The sequence below is a fragment of the Dermacentor variabilis genome, chromosome 6, assembly GCF_050947875.1.
Source record: "Dermacentor variabilis isolate Ectoservices chromosome 6, ASM5094787v1, whole genome shotgun sequence".
Taxonomy (NCBI): Eukaryota; Metazoa; Arthropoda; class Arachnida; order Ixodida; family Ixodidae; genus Dermacentor; species Dermacentor variabilis.
Window position 1 is genome coordinate 96333927 of NC_134573.1, and position 15383 is coordinate 96349309.

At 44.6% G+C, this 15383-nt stretch overlaps 1 protein-coding gene across 3 annotated transcripts in view; it reads right to left on the reverse strand.

The window, feature by feature from the left end:
• Positions 1–426: 426 nt before the first annotated feature.
• Positions 427–15383, reverse strand: part of LOC142584938 (uncharacterized) — a 55667-nt gene continuing 40710 nt past the window's right edge. For 2 of the 3 annotated variants that reach the window (XR_012828982.1, XR_012828983.1), the window contains 2 exons: positions 6264–6350; positions 427–1243 (listed from right to left, as the gene is read on the reverse strand). Coding sequence is in view for 1 of the 3 variants with exons in the window: in XM_075695300.1 (XP_075551415.1) it covers positions 5152–5234; positions 6264–6350 (170 nt within the window). In the remaining 2 variants the exon portion in view is untranslated. Of the gene's footprint in view, positions 1244–5054; positions 5235–6263; positions 6351–15383 lie in introns of those variants that run through there. The other variant, XM_075695300.1, reaches the window with a different exon arrangement.

The following is a 15383-nucleotide window of genomic DNA, read 5'->3' on the forward strand; positions in this document are numbered from 1 at the left end:
TAAAATCGATGCCGAAACACAGGGAGCTCAAAGTAGTGCTTCAGCTGTCCTTGTAAATTTCTCTGTAATGCAAGTTGATATTGAGGCGGAGCCTACATACTTCTTTCTCAAAAGCTTGCTAAAATCCACTGTTGCTCTGTAGCTAAATGGCTAGATCACCAATCAGGCAAACATTGCAGCCGGAGATTTCAATTTGCTATGCATGGTACGCTCACGTTGCTGTAATTGCCACCCGACAGTGCATTCGTCATATTTAGGCATTTAATAGGTTCTTAATATAGTGTTTGTTAAGTGCATTGATCTAATGCGTCGAACATCTGCTAAGTGTGCGTGATATTCGTCTTGTGTAACGCAAAGTTTTTGCAGCATGAGCTATCCTTATGAAACGAGGGCACCCCTAATTCAAAACAAGGTCACAACTGGGTTCTCTTGAACTGCAGAGTTTTATTTTTAAACATTCAGACGTGTAACACGCATAAAGGCACATTTGCACACATTACAGAATGTGCGAAACGCAAGCATAGAAAGGCACGTAAACAACAATGGCGCTCTTAGTTCTAGGACTTAGCTGAGGGTTACCTTATTCCGAAATAGCAGGCTGTGCATCAGCCTGCCATCTGTGTTTTCAGTCAGTTCGTTATCACAAAGCTGCAGGCTTATGCATATTACAGACCTCAAGTAAACCATAAGTGACATGGCAGCTTCTTCTTTCCTTACGTAGGATTTCTATCACGGTTTGGCAGTAACTATAAATGATTTTATTACTGTAGGACAGCAACAGCGCAGGAACCATCAACGAAAGCCAAGCGAAGTGTCGCAGTGGGGAAGTGAGTTCGCTTACGCAATTTCAGACACATAATAATGAGAACATCATCATAGGCGGCACTCTGAAAGCATTAGTAATGTCTTCTAACTTCAAAAACATTCGCCATTAAGTATCTCTGCGTTGACTTGTTCTCAAGTTGTCCAGTAACGTAAAAAGACAGTATGCAGGATCACCTTTCAGCAGCATATTGCTCGTTGCAGCGACAAGTATGCGCTTTGCAAACAAGCTGTTGCAGCAGCAGCCACTGGGCCTCCTAACTGTTAAGAATTTACTAAGTCTCGTATCTACAGTTCGAATAAAAATCTTTGTATTTTGGTCCTAAGGGGCAACTCTCGTTGAATGCTGCTTCACATTTTGGGACGTTTCCTTCATGACGAGGTAGTTCTCCCCAGACATGCAGATCACATTCACTGTCGCCTGGAAAAAACAAATACAGAACGTGTATTGAAATTCTGTTCTAAGCGCAAAGATTGACGTTGCCCTCAGTAATTGCTGGGTATTTGCTACTCATCGCTTTGAAGAAACACCACTTCGATTTCATGAACATATTTAACCACATAGCACTTAAAACATCATATCGACGTGCACAGTAATCACTTAGTTTTTAGCTCCTACAGCGAGCATATCACTCTTCAATGAACCTCTTTCACGATAACGGGGGTTACTGGGTATGTGACCTTGGCTATGGTGCCGCTCTTCAGTTAACCTCTTTTACGCCAACTTGGGTCGCCGATTATGTGCTACTGCGTATGTGCCACTGTTCAATGATGAAAAACAGATCTGGCTCTGGCCGCAACAGACGCTCGCTCATACTCAGGCAATTTTGTCGGAGTTATTCAGACACGCTTCACGGACAGACTTCGTGGTGGGCCCGCTAAAAAACCCACAGTGTCCGGCGGCAAGCGCGGGAGAAGGGTCCAGCTGAAGTACAGGGCATATACATGACGCGTTTTGGTGTTGGGGAGGTAGTGGATCGCATTAACGTCGATAAGTATCCTAAGATGTAGTGTGGTGATGATTTATTTGCATCGCCTTTGAAGCAGAGCTCTGACAAATGGCCACCTAGCCTGCTTGAGTTAACCATGTCCAGCTACATGCAACATGCAACTGCTACATGTCGGGGTATCTGGTAGAATGCAATGGAACTGCAATGCCAATTGTGTTTATAGACGCTACGCGGTGAGAATATTACATAGCGTGAGCTGTGGCACGATGCGATGCTAATAATCATGGTGATGATATATTGGCATCCCCTTTGATACAGGGCGGAAAGGAACACTCACCTTGCCTGCTCAATTAAATCATGTATGCTATAAATGCTTTTTTTTCTAGCATCTTTCTATAGATCGCCATAATCTTCCTTTCCTTCCTCGAAACTTCTACGTATACTTTGTACCTCTACCTATGCAGCTGCTACATGACGTGTAAGCTGGTGTAATTATACGCAAGTGCAGTGCAAACAGTGCACGTGTCGACGCTACGCCATATCCCGATTCGGGGGGGATATAATTGCAATGTTGGAACCTGACTTGAATCTTAGAATAAAATTGTTGTCGTTGGTTCTGTCCTGGCAGGCCTCCATGACGGCTCTCGCCCGGGCCTGACTGGTAACATTCTTGAGTAGTAGCTCTTGGTGTGGTCTGATGACCACCTTCAGGCCACTCTTCCGTAGTGGGGGAACTCACTTGAATCGTAGGCGCCCGCGTTGCGCCATGGGTTTGGACGAGTTGGTAATCGAACCTGATGGCAGTGCGCTTCCTTGCGCGGAGTGTCGTTCCTGAGCGACATTTTTCTATTACTTCAGGGAAAGAACGCGCTCCCATCCGGCTTCTGCTTTCGTTTCGTCGACCACGGTAGCGGTTTTCATGTTTTTGTTGATCGTAGCTACCTTATTGCAGTCGTGGTGCGGTGTTGCATCACCCACCTGAGATGCAGTGAAATCCATCTCTTCTTCAAGTCGCGACGTTGTAGTAAGTCGCGGGTTCGATGTCACAGCCGGAGTTTTTAAGGCCGCCATGATCGAGTGCGTACCCGCCCGCTGGCGCCGGTGCTGCTCCCTTACTTGAAGTTAGGGTTAGCAGCCCGCCGCGTTCTGAAGCTGGAAAATCGGCCGTAAAGCGCCGAGATAGGTCCGACTGACCTGCAGTTGGTCTCCACAGGCGTGGAGGCATTGCCGTGGCGTTGCACTGCTGAGAACGAGGTCAGGGAATCGAATGCCCCCTCGGTGGCCACATATCATCATCATCATCATCATCAGCCTGGTTGCGCCCACTGCAGGGCAAAGGCCTCTCCCATGCTTCTCCAACAACCCCGGTCATGTACTAATTGTGGCCATGCCGTCCCTGATAACTTCTTAATCTCATCCGCCCACCTAACTTTCTGCCGCCCCCTGCTACGCTTCCCTACCCTTGGGATCCAGTCCGTAACCCTTAATGACCATCGGTTATCTTCCCTCCTCATTACATGTCCTGCCCATGCCCATTTCTTTTTCTTGATTTCAACTAAGATGTCATTAACTCGCGTTTGTTCCCTCACCCAATCTGCTCTTTTCTTATCCCTTAACGTTACACCTATCATCCTTCTTTCCATAGCTCGTTGTGTCGTCCTCAATTTGAGTAGAACCCTTTTCGTAAGCCTCCAGGTTTCTGCGCCGTAGGTTAGTACTGGTAAGATACACATATTATATACTTTTCTCTTGAGGGATAATGGCAACCTGCTGTTCATGATTTGGGAATGCCTGCCAAACGCACCCCAGCCCATTCTTATTCTTCTGATTATTTCCGTCTCATGATCCGGATCCGCCGTCACTACCTGCCCTAAGTAGATGTATTCCCTTACGACTTCCAGTGCCTCGCTGCCTATTGTAAATTGCTGTTCTCTCCCGAGATTGTTAAGCATTACTTTAGTTTTCTGCAGATTAATTTTTAGACCCACTCTTCTGCTTTGCCTCTCCAGGTCAGTGAGCATGCATTGCAATTGGTCCCCAGAGTTACTAAGCAAGGCAATATCATCAGCGAATCGCAAGTTACTAAGGTATTCTCCATTAACTTTTATCCCCAATTCTTCCCAATCCAGGTCTCTGAATACCTCCTGTAAACACGCTGTGAATAGCATTGAAGATATCGTATCTCCCTGCCTGACGCCTTTCTTTCTTGGGATTTTGTTGCTTGCTTTATGGAGGACTACGGTGGCTGTGGAGCCGCTATAGATATCGATGGGGACAAAATGCAGGAATGCCCGTGTACCATGCAGAGATATAGGTCGCCAATATTACTACTACATGTCTCACAATCAGATCTTGGTTGGCATAGTGTGCAAACCGGCTCGTTATTGATGCGTGTTAACTCAAGATCGCTGATGCAGCTGAAGGACGGACAGAGAAAGCAGACATGCGATGGAACGCAATTTGAATGCGCAGAAGGCGAACGCCGGTTTTCTTGCCAGTTATTAAAGGGAGTGTTGTACTCTGGAACTTGAAACAACCACTGTTGTCGCCAAGAATTCAAATGATAAAACAAGCCTTATCATTGAAGCTGTCGCCATCGCAAAAGGTCATTGCTTAAGCGAACCTTCAGTTTCCCTGTCCAGAAAAGCAGTTTCCCACTTTGGATGGGCTATGGGAGATGAACATTAACAAATTATGTCATCATGTCTTTAACAGCGTTGATAATCATTTCTGATTTTTTTTCCTTTTATCATTGTGTAAATATTTCGTGTTCTTCGAAAACAAATTTCAGTAAAAGCAACTTGTCTTGGTATGTCCCTCCGTCCTTCCTCTGCTTCCGTGCTGTTGAAACAATATGATTCTGCACGTAAAAACTCAGAACTTATTTTAAAAATCTGAAATAAAACCGTACAATTGAAATTAGCCTACATATCTAACACTTTTCCTTAGTTAGGTTAAGAGGTACAGTCTGTTTCACCCTTAGGGGAAAACTCGGAATGCCTTGCATCGGCTATGCGGCGAGCGCTAGAGTCGGGCGGTGGCAGCAGCTCGCGTAGGTTCAGACGCTCCACCGAGGGGAGGAGTCGTGATCTGCTACGGCGGAGCGCACTGGCCGCATTGTCGGGAAGAGTGCTACTATCAGTGGTAGTTCACCGATTTCATCGTCTCCCTAAGTGTGAAACAGACTGTACACACTGTTGTGAAGTCGTTTCTAAGTTTCTATGGATGGCGCCGTGCCAGGCGCAGGGAGAAAATGTTCCGCGCGACGTATAACAGTATGAAGAAAAAGGAATATATTAAAAAAAGTACATGGTTGGGATTTAGAAGACGGCTCCAACTATCGGAGCATACTATGGTAGCGTCTTAGCATGTCCGAGTGTCACACTGTTTCCGAGCGTCCTCTCCTCTGCCGTCTGGATCCTCTTTTTACGCCTGCGTCATCATTGTTCATGGTTTCCACTCCTGCGTCAGGGAAACGATAGGGTCGGGTGACTGAGTGCGTAGGGCCACTGAAGGCGTCAGCAGGTCGGTTGCCCTTTTCCTCCGAAGGGAGCTTGGTCGGAAGCACAGGCACCTCCACTGACGCAAACAAGTACAGAGGGGGAACGCCCACTGATTCCGATTCAGGCGTTGTCGTGCCGATTTGTGCGGCTGACAGGTGTGAAGAAGCGTAGCCTTGCATGGACCTCCACTCTGGCGTGGACAGGCCCATTTGGGGTGCTGACAGGTGGGAAGAAATGTAGCCTGAACCGTGACAACTGCTTGTCGCCGGGGTGGCATTCCCCGCTCTGAATGGCCGCCGGGCATAACACCAATAACATCAACCAATCAACGAACTGACCCGTCTTATCGCAAGTTACCTTTGAGCACACAGCACAATAATGCAAGCACGTCCCCGACCTTTCATAGGAAATTCAAAGAAGAAAGATTTTCATCGCCCTAGCTGTGTTTGATCTGATGAATTGTGACAATCTGAGCAGGTATTTCGGCTTGCTGTAATCAATTAGCTGACTTGAAAAAATTTCGTAATAAGCAGCTACTCTGTAGACGTAAACCTTGGCACTCATATTTTACAGAACGCTTCTTTCGGAAAACGAATATGATTCACAATGAATATCCACCAATTATGTCTCAGGCATATATGCTTGTTTCTGTTGTACAGATTTTCGTATTTTATCTTATAGCAGGAAGAACATCGCATAGCGAAGAACACTGAGTCGCGTATCAACTGCAAAAAATGAGCAATTCGGGACTGCATATTGTTGCCTCTGTTGGATAATAAACAAGTGTTTCGGCGTGTTCGTCTATTATAAACTGCTTTATCTAGCTCTGCATTGACGAGTTTTCTTTGCTTTTGTCTAAGCATAATTGTCACTCTTCCGAGAGCCTCAGTCATGCGTCAAGCTTATTTAGTGTTTCCGTGCCTAGACTGTTAGGAATTTCTGTTGCAGAATTACCGGCTTCAATAAACCGTAATATTGGACAACTTACTTCCTCCACTTTGTCTCGAGTACTTTATCACATAGCATTTCTCTTCAGGATTCAAGTGTACAAACACGTATGTAGTGCTCGAGGAATCTGTAAAAAATATTCTACCATAGTCAAAATGCATAGCATTTTATATCTTCTTCGATGAAAAATACATTGATTACCTTCCAATTATACACAGTTCATTTCGCTCCCATTACATGTAGCTGCGCAAACAATTTCAATTTAGAACGATAGCATGATCAAAAATATAGTTTCTACTCATTGCCATAATAAAACTGCAGAGTTTCGACTTCATGAGCATACTGCTCGCGAAGTTATGCCTATTTGTTTTCCTGCTGCTTTTGTGGCTAAGGTGGAATTTATGAACTTCTCCTTCACCGAAATATATGTCTAAAAAGAGCAGACTATGTTTAATAATATTAGGAAATTGCACAACAGGATACCTTCGAAAGAGTTCACGCACACATCGCTGCTCAGGTTTTACGACTCCATCAAGCTAAGGTTATCATTAACTTCTCCAAGGAATGCCTCAAATCTGGCTGATGCTAACTTATGCGAACTGCAGCTCACTGTAAACCATGGACCACGCCTGAACCTCACTGGTCAGTTTGCTAGTGTCCAAAACGTGGAATTAAACGCTCATCGCAAAACGTTTTGTAGTGTTAGCCTAACTAGAAACAGCATACAAGAGCCACATTGCATATTCACAAACCATTTTTTGACAAAGCTCTTTCTTTTAAGTAATTGTATTAACAAATACAGTTGCTAGTAATTAAATGAAGCACTTTTGAAGTAGTTCACATACCGCTTCCTCCTTTGAAATTGTATACGATACGTAAAAAACCTGGGTTGAGTACATCTTTACGATGATCTCAATTAACTTTGAAACGTTACAATTTTTCATGCATTATACTGACAATGCTAGCCATTTCTATCAAATGTAAGATTGGTGCGACGAAGGGATGTGTCGGGAAGATGGGAAACAGTTTAAAATTACCATTTATTGTTTTTGTGCACTTGTTAAATAATTTTTTTGATAGCCGGTGCGTGATTCACACACTTAACGTCGCATATAGAGATTTGACACAGTAGTCCTTCATTGATCATTGCGCGCTCATAACTTCCCGAAGCTCTTAATTCTGTAATTTGTTAAAAAGAGCTCTAATTATAGCATACGTTCATAATTTTGTGTAGGCAAAAAATATAACATGCGCTTTCTTTTCTGGAAACATAGACTTCCCTTAAGGGTATAGGTCTCTCGGAAAACTAGGAAACATACTTAATTACGGCTTTCATACACTTCCTCAGGTAATTTAAGCAAACGCGTGATTTAATCAAAACGCATTTCACTTCACGTACTGACTTTCCATGGCGGTCCTACCACTTTTGGCAAGATGCATCTCAGCCACATTTGTGTTTTTGCTACGGAACTTAGCTAAAGTCAAAGCTGATTGTAAAATCCACTCAATACCTTGTGAAGAATGCTAAATGTCCTCTTTTTAGCAGGTTTGCTTACATATTATTATTATTATTATTATTATTATTATTATTATTATTATTATTATTATTATTATTATTATTATTATTATTATTATTATTATTATTATTATTATTATTATCCAATATTGCAGACCTAGTTCAGGTCCAAGCAGGGTGGTAAGACACAACAGTATTTAAATGCATCAATCAATTGAAACAGGCAACAACTAGTTATTGCACTCTGTTATAGTTCGGGGAAAAAGAATACTTGAATACATCCGTTCGTGCAAAATAAGGTGTTACTGAATTCTGATGATGGTGTCGAGTAAGCCTAGACGTTGAACTAGACAGACAGGATGCAGGAATAATTGATAAATATACATTAAGAAGCATGGAAAGAAATTGAATTCTTAAGTTTTCCGTTCGCTGCTTAAGGATTTCGATGCCATTACCACGCATTATTTGTGAGGTGGAGTCATAACGAGATAACTTCGAATATATGAGTCGCACAGCTTTCTTCTGTACCATTTCGAGAAATTTAATATTTTGTTTAGTAAACGGGTCCCAAACACCACATGCATATTCGAGTTTCGGTCTATATAATGAATAATAAGCAAGCAGTTCTATGTTAGGTGAGGAATTCTTAACTTTATGCCACAGAAAATATAATTTACGCAAGGGCGGCGAACAGATATTATCGATGTGTAATATCTATGATAAATTTTTAGTAATTGTGGCACCCAAACACATATATTTTTTTCTTCCTGCAAAGACAACGAACCTAACCTGTAACTAAAATTTAGTGGAGTTTTCTGAGGAGTGAACCGAAAAAAGACCGTCTTTTCAGCGTGAAGCGCATTCCCCATATTTTGCATAAATCAATAATGCCAGCAATAGAAGTATTTAAATCATTTTCATCATTTATTGAAGTGATTTCTCTAAAAAGCACACAGTCGTCCGCAAACAACCTAATTTGCACACTGGAATGAATTGCAGTAGTAATAATATGTATGTAAAGTAAGTTCATATCATGCATATGATATCACCTATGTCACCAAAAATTTGCATGGCGCGTCTTTTATTTACTAAATATACAGGGAGAACTGCTACGACCCTCGATGACGCGTACAAATAGCTGGAAAGATGAGGGTCAAGCAAATATTTAAAATGTGCATAATTAGGATTGGAATGGTAAGCTCTCGCCACGCATTACACTAACATGCCCCAATTTGAAGTGAACGTGTCCCACATTTTAGGTTTCTCAAAAAAAGAAAAGATTATTAAGCGAACATATTCAAACCGCGTCATTACTCCAAACATTTCGGTTTCGGTACATGTGCAAAAATTCCATGGCACCCATTTTCGTTCAGTACCAAATTGCTCTCTTATTTCGTCTTCCTGGGACAGTTCGGAAACATGGTAAACTGCATCAAAATTGAAAACTGAGATAGTACACTATCGTCGCTTGCTTCTATGTTCTCATTAAAACTAAGGAGTCAAAGCAAAAATGCCCGAGGCATGCGGTGACTCGTCACGGCGGTTTTCATAGAACAGCATATCTACATTCACTGATCATTTATATATATATCTGTATTCTCTTCCATTATATATATATATATATATATATATATATATATATATATATATATATATATATATATATACTGGCGATTCCGTGCAAGTCGGTTACACGTTTTCTCTTTGTCCTTATTTCTGGTGGTGTTGCGCGAACTACAAAGTACAGCTTTCGAGATATTTCCTACAACGTCTCTAAGAAGGCCCAAAGTCACGGCTTACCAACGCTTATGCAGCCTGTAACCAACCCCGGCTAGTTAAAATCTCTCTTCGTATCATTCATGAAGTTCTTTACTTTACTTATTACTTCAATATACACTCGGTTCTGGCACGTAAAACCCCATAATTTAATTTTTCTAATAGACAGTGTGTTTCAGCTAACTTTAGCCAGACTTAAAAAACATGCCGATGCACTCTACGATAACGCGACCGAATGCATGTTGCTCACTTTTTATGTAGTGTGTCACGATTTTTTCTTATTTTGCTTAATGAGATAATTAGTCCAGGATAATTAACCAACTTCTGAAGCAACAAAGTTAGGCAAAAAAGTCCAAATAAAGTTGTAGAATGCATTGCAAAGCGTCCGATTTGACAATTTCTAACTTTCTATCTATGAAGTTTTAGTGTTTTTCAACCTTCTGCGGATGCCCGCAAAATACAAAAATAAAAGTACCAGGTCACACGCCCGCGTGCGCGCCGTGATAGAAGCATTCCCAAACTGTCTGCGTACGAAGGATCATAGCATCTATCAGGGCGTGCTGCCACTGAAACACTGACAGCGCCGTGACGAAGGCGTTGGCTGTGCGATTTACGCTAGCGATGTGTTTCCCTCGCGGATATTCATGATAGTGATAAGCAGACGGAGCGGCTGCACACCTGGCTAAATTCTGTGTTCGTTTGTGCGCGGGATGCTTGGGAGCAGTTCAATCAACACGCGCAAGCGTTCTTGTCACGTGCTGTTCTTTTTTATTTTCCAGGCATGCGCAGTAAGCTGAGAAACACTAACGCTTAAAAGATAGAAAGACAGAAAACGTTAATTCGGACGTTTTGTAAACCGCTCTGCAACTTTCTAATTGGATATTTTTTCCTAGCTCCGTTGCTTCAGAAGTTGGTTAATTAACCTTGAATAATTATCTAATTAAGCGAAATACAAAAGAACTGCGACAAACTACATACAGAAGTGAGCAACATGCATTTGGTCGCGTCGTCCTAGGGCACATCGCCATATTCTTAAACTCTGGCAAAAATTAGCTGAAACTCCCTGTATAAACGTGTTGAGTGATCTAGCTTTTCTGTTGAACTTTAAAAACAGGCATGGTAAACTTTTTGAGCGTTTGTAGTCACGCGAACCGCTTGGCTGTAAAACATAACCGACGACTGCTTTCGGTTGCAGCAATCAGTGCCTCCCTTACGGACTGCACATTGAGTACCCTCCCTCCCTTTGCAGGACTATTTGGCTCGCCTCAGTGACAAAGACTCGTATCACGCGGTAAAAAAGGAGCTGGCCCTGTTTGAACTCGGACAAAGAAGCTATATATCACGTTTCAAAAGACCGAACGCTGCGTGTTTGCAGCCAGCGTGATACGCAAACGAGCTTTTCCGTGGGCATTGTACCTGTGTCTGCTCATACCCCCGTAACACGAACTCTATCTTTCACTCTTAGTGAAGGAGACCCAGGAAAGTTCTATGCAGGAGCACGGCTGTCTCTGAAAAAGTAACTGCTGCCTAAAAGTGCAGATTGCGCATGCTTCGGGTAACGGTTTTCTTCTCCTTTTGCGCGAAGGCGTTGGCCAAAGGTTAACTATCGTCTTCATCTTTAGTTTACGAGCTTCTTATAATTCTGAGTTCTTTTAAAAAGGATTGCTTCTTTGACATCCCTCGTGCATTTCTCTGGCCATTACCGCTGTGTACCTCGCCTGCCTCGCTCAATACCTACACCTAAAATACTGCATTACTTGCCCGATATTGGGCTCGAGCCTCTGTCCTCTAGCAGAGCACGCAAAAAATAGTAAACTGGAACATGGCGCTGCTTTTTTACAATGTTTAGGTGCTTGTTGAAGTGTGTTAAACAAAGCAATATTTTTTTTAATCACAGAACAGCAAAGCCCTTATGAGTTCCGAATGCGAAAGCTTTCTTGTCGCGCTGAGCGCCGCTCAGCGGTCCCTGAAGTTGTACTTCGCCGGCAAGCGAGCGCGTTGAGGCCCTTGGCCGGCACCTCCTAAGTAGCACAAGGCCGGTCTACTTCGATCCGTGACATGCTACCTTGCCCGACTGCCATACAATTTAATGGGGACGCTCTCGAGTAAGCCGCGGTGTTGTTATCGTCAGCGCTTTCGTCATGCTGGTCTTGGCGATGGCAATGTCGGTACAAGTGGCATGATGTCATAAACAGAGCGCACAAGCCTACTTAGGAGGCGCTAGTTTAGCCCAGTGGGTAAGACAGTCGGTTCTGATCTTGTGGTCGTAGGGTCGGAAACTCGCTACCGCCAGTGCTTCTCCCTTCGTATTTACTCCATTTTTGTACATTCATTTTTTTTCCAATATAAAGGCGAAGTTAGAACGCAGGCGTTAGCTTGCGCAGATGCGTTAGCTGCGTTAGCTAGATGCGTTAGCTTGCGCAGAATGTGCAAGCATCCTTTTGAAACTTGTCGTTCCTCCAGTGGTCATTGTAGAATTAATTCAATTAAGTGCAGTATACCCTGATCATCTAGGTTGCATAGCAGTGTGTATTTAATCCCATCCACGCTGGGTGCGATGTTGCGTCTAATACTAATACCCTGCAAGGCCGCCCTAACCTCGAATTCTGTAATATCGGCGTATACTAGGAGGATGGCGTCAACGTGTGAGTAGTCTCTGTGGGTGGTCGTGTACCTGTAGCAATGTAGCGCTAGTGCCGGGTGTGAAGTAGAGTAGTGTAGTCGAGCCCTGATTTGTGGAAGACTATACGGACTGCGTTGGGAGTGTGTATTTTGCTCTGCGTAGCGTTAAATAACGCTTGTAGTAGCGACAGGTCCGCGGTTTACTTTGCGTGCCATTGAGGCAATCGCAAAGGCTATGTCAATTGTTCGTAGTGAGGGTGTTTGCATCGGCAGCAGCCTCCGTAGCTAGGCGGGCGACACGGAAACGAAGTTTACGATGATGTTTATGCCGCCGGTATCGCCGGACCAGGCCTCTGAAGGCCTCCCAGAGGTGGAGGAAATGGCGATCTACATGGGGCGTCACTGTCGTCGCAGTAATGTGTTGAGTTGCATTTTCTAGATCATTTTGAAGTTTTTTCATGTACTCTTGAAGAGAGGGGTGTCCTGAAGACCTAGAGTGAACCGATTGCGCCTAAATACATATCAGATTGTTGTCTTAATAGTACGTTCAGGAGTGCGTGCTAGATGTACCTGTAATTTAGTAGCAAGAATGCAATTGTCGTTGTCCAGGTTCTCCACGAGATAGCTCCAAGAGTGTCGACCTACCTCTCTGACCATCGTGAGGTCAGAACGATGAGGCAATAGCTTGCGGTATTGCCTCCTCGTGTTGGTTGATCTGGTCCCGTCAGCAGAGTCATACGATGGAGCGCAAAAATCTGATCAAGCCGGTGGCATTTGGGGGCTTCCGTCAGGTAAACCCAGGCCGGGAGCGAGAGTTTGAATTCGCTTAGAATGACCATCTCTTTAGCTTCTTTGCATAGACGTGCAAAAAGATGTCCGAACTCATTCTTCCTGGCATTAGGTGCGATGTAGACATTAAGCACAAGCATGCTTCTATGGGAGCGAGATCACGGGACCAATTCGACAAGAACGTAGGCATGGGTGAGGTTTGGATGGTGTGTTCGATAACGGTCATATATTTGGACACTAATGTAGCTGTGAGGTGTGGTGTGTCGCTGTTTATTGTGTCTCTGTATGTGTTGCAGCCGGGAGTGCAGGAGTGCAATGCACGTCCTGCAACAATATTACATTAAGTAGACGGGACTGTCTGGCAATGAATTCCTTAAGCGATCAGCGCTTTCGGCGCTATGCCCTGCAATTCTATTCTCACACGCTTAGGAGTTGGGGATTGAGCGTGTAATCTCGTGGTTTCTGAGGTGTCGGGATGTGAGCCTTTGGAAGCATGCGGGGCGGGTTTTCGGTCATGGGCGGTAATCGGCACGGGCGAAGGTAAGGAAGTGATCTTTGTGCTTCATGTGGAGGGAAGTGGGAGCGTTCGAACAATGTCGGAGAGATTTGAAGTTGACCGAGTGCAGCAACTATATATTGTTTATTATCGGCCACTATCAGCCGAACAGAAGGTTGCAGAGCCTGTAGTATTCACCCTTAAAGCGGAGCTACGGCTTCAGTGATTATGAACGCCTTCATTTTTTTTTCATTTCCACCTGCATTATAGCAACCAGTCTGGCGGCGATTCCCGGGTGAGCCGCAAGTGCACCTGCGCCCTCTAGTCTAGGAGTTATCCGCTTATGTCCCTGGTGTCTTTTGCTATCAGATTTTTGTGAACTCTCTGCTGTATTGTGGTCTCTGGGGTGGCCCTGCACTGATCCGGGTAGCATACACTGTTCCTTGCTTTTGTTGTGTTCACAGAGCACGTGCGACTTGTGTTGTGGTAGTTGACGCGCTGGACAGCAAAGGTTAGTGGTGGGATAAGCGCCGTTAAAATTTAGGTGTGCACTCATGTTGCTTCGGTGCATTGGAGATGCCACATGCCGCGCAATGGAGTTTGTCGGGCGTGCGACAGGCATATGCCCGATGGCCCATCGGCAAGCAAACGCTGCGAACCTGTTGGTGCAGTCGGTAGACGTGGCAATGTAATTGTACTCCATACATGCGAATGTATCAAAGTAGCTGGGCTCCGGAAAATGCGATCAGGGCCGTATTCGTAGGTTCCATCATGCGAGCGAGTAAGGCATCAGCTTCTGTGCAACGGATGTTTTCCAGCAGCGTTGTAGTAGTGCTCTCTGATTCAATGCGTGAGACTACACCCTTATAAGTGTTGTCTGGGGCAGTTACTTACGCTTGGACAGCATGTTGAGTAAAGATCAGGCCATGCGGATATATTGAACTCTTTGAAGCCATGCGATGATGTTCTCGACCGGTGTGCTGAGTACCGAAATATTTTGTTCAGTGCAGATGCAAATAATGAGTTCATTGAGAACGGCACTATGCAGCCCCGCTGCTATGCCGATGGTTCCGGGAATAGCAGGTTGAGGTCACGCACCGAGATTCAGCCCATATCTCGGGCGGAATGCAATCTTGTAGTCCTCAATACAAAAGTGGCGGGAGCCACGTGTTCGCGTTGCGGGGTACTTGGGGGGCCGGGGCAAGTGACAGATTCGCCGTAGCTTGAGTTATGCGTTTCTTATTGCGAGCCAGAAGAAACCAGTTGGTGTCCTTCTGGTGCTGACTGGACGAAGTGTTCGTGTCCATGGTGTCTAAGGAACGCGCGCTGTCGGTCTCCGTCTGAGCAGAGTAGGTGTAGAAATCGGCGGGGGAAAGGATGCGCGCTTACGTCGAGGCTGGACAGATGAAACTCAGGTACGGCTGAACGCGGCGGCTCCACCGGTCCAAAACTTTCCAAGCCAATAAGATGCGTGTATCGCACCTGATTTTAGAGAAACGGGTCTCGATCAATGCCGCTCGTCGAGGATTGTATTAATGAACTAGAGCAATGTGATAGCCACAAAGCTTCCGCTGTGGGCACAGTGTTTATTTGACGTGTGACGAGTTCTGTAGTCTCGCCTAGACCCGACGGTGCGCTTTGATGCGGCACTGCTTCTGCACGCCCTGCGTAAGTTGTCCGCTTGATAAACTTGCATGATTTTTATTTTTCACAAATAGTAGAAACCTACACTACCGTACCGCTACTTAGATTCATCCTGTTTGACTGCAAGCGCTGCCATGTCTATAGTAGTAGTTTCCTTATCCTCTCGCGTCACCTAGTCGCAATGCGCCCCCTTCTATTGTGACTGCAAGCCAAAAGTCTGACGGCTGTTGCTCGTTTCGCCACTGCGTCGATTGTGCCCGTTCTCTGCATCCTGTCACCCTTGCTTTCTACCATTTTACCAAGCTTTCCTCTTAGCT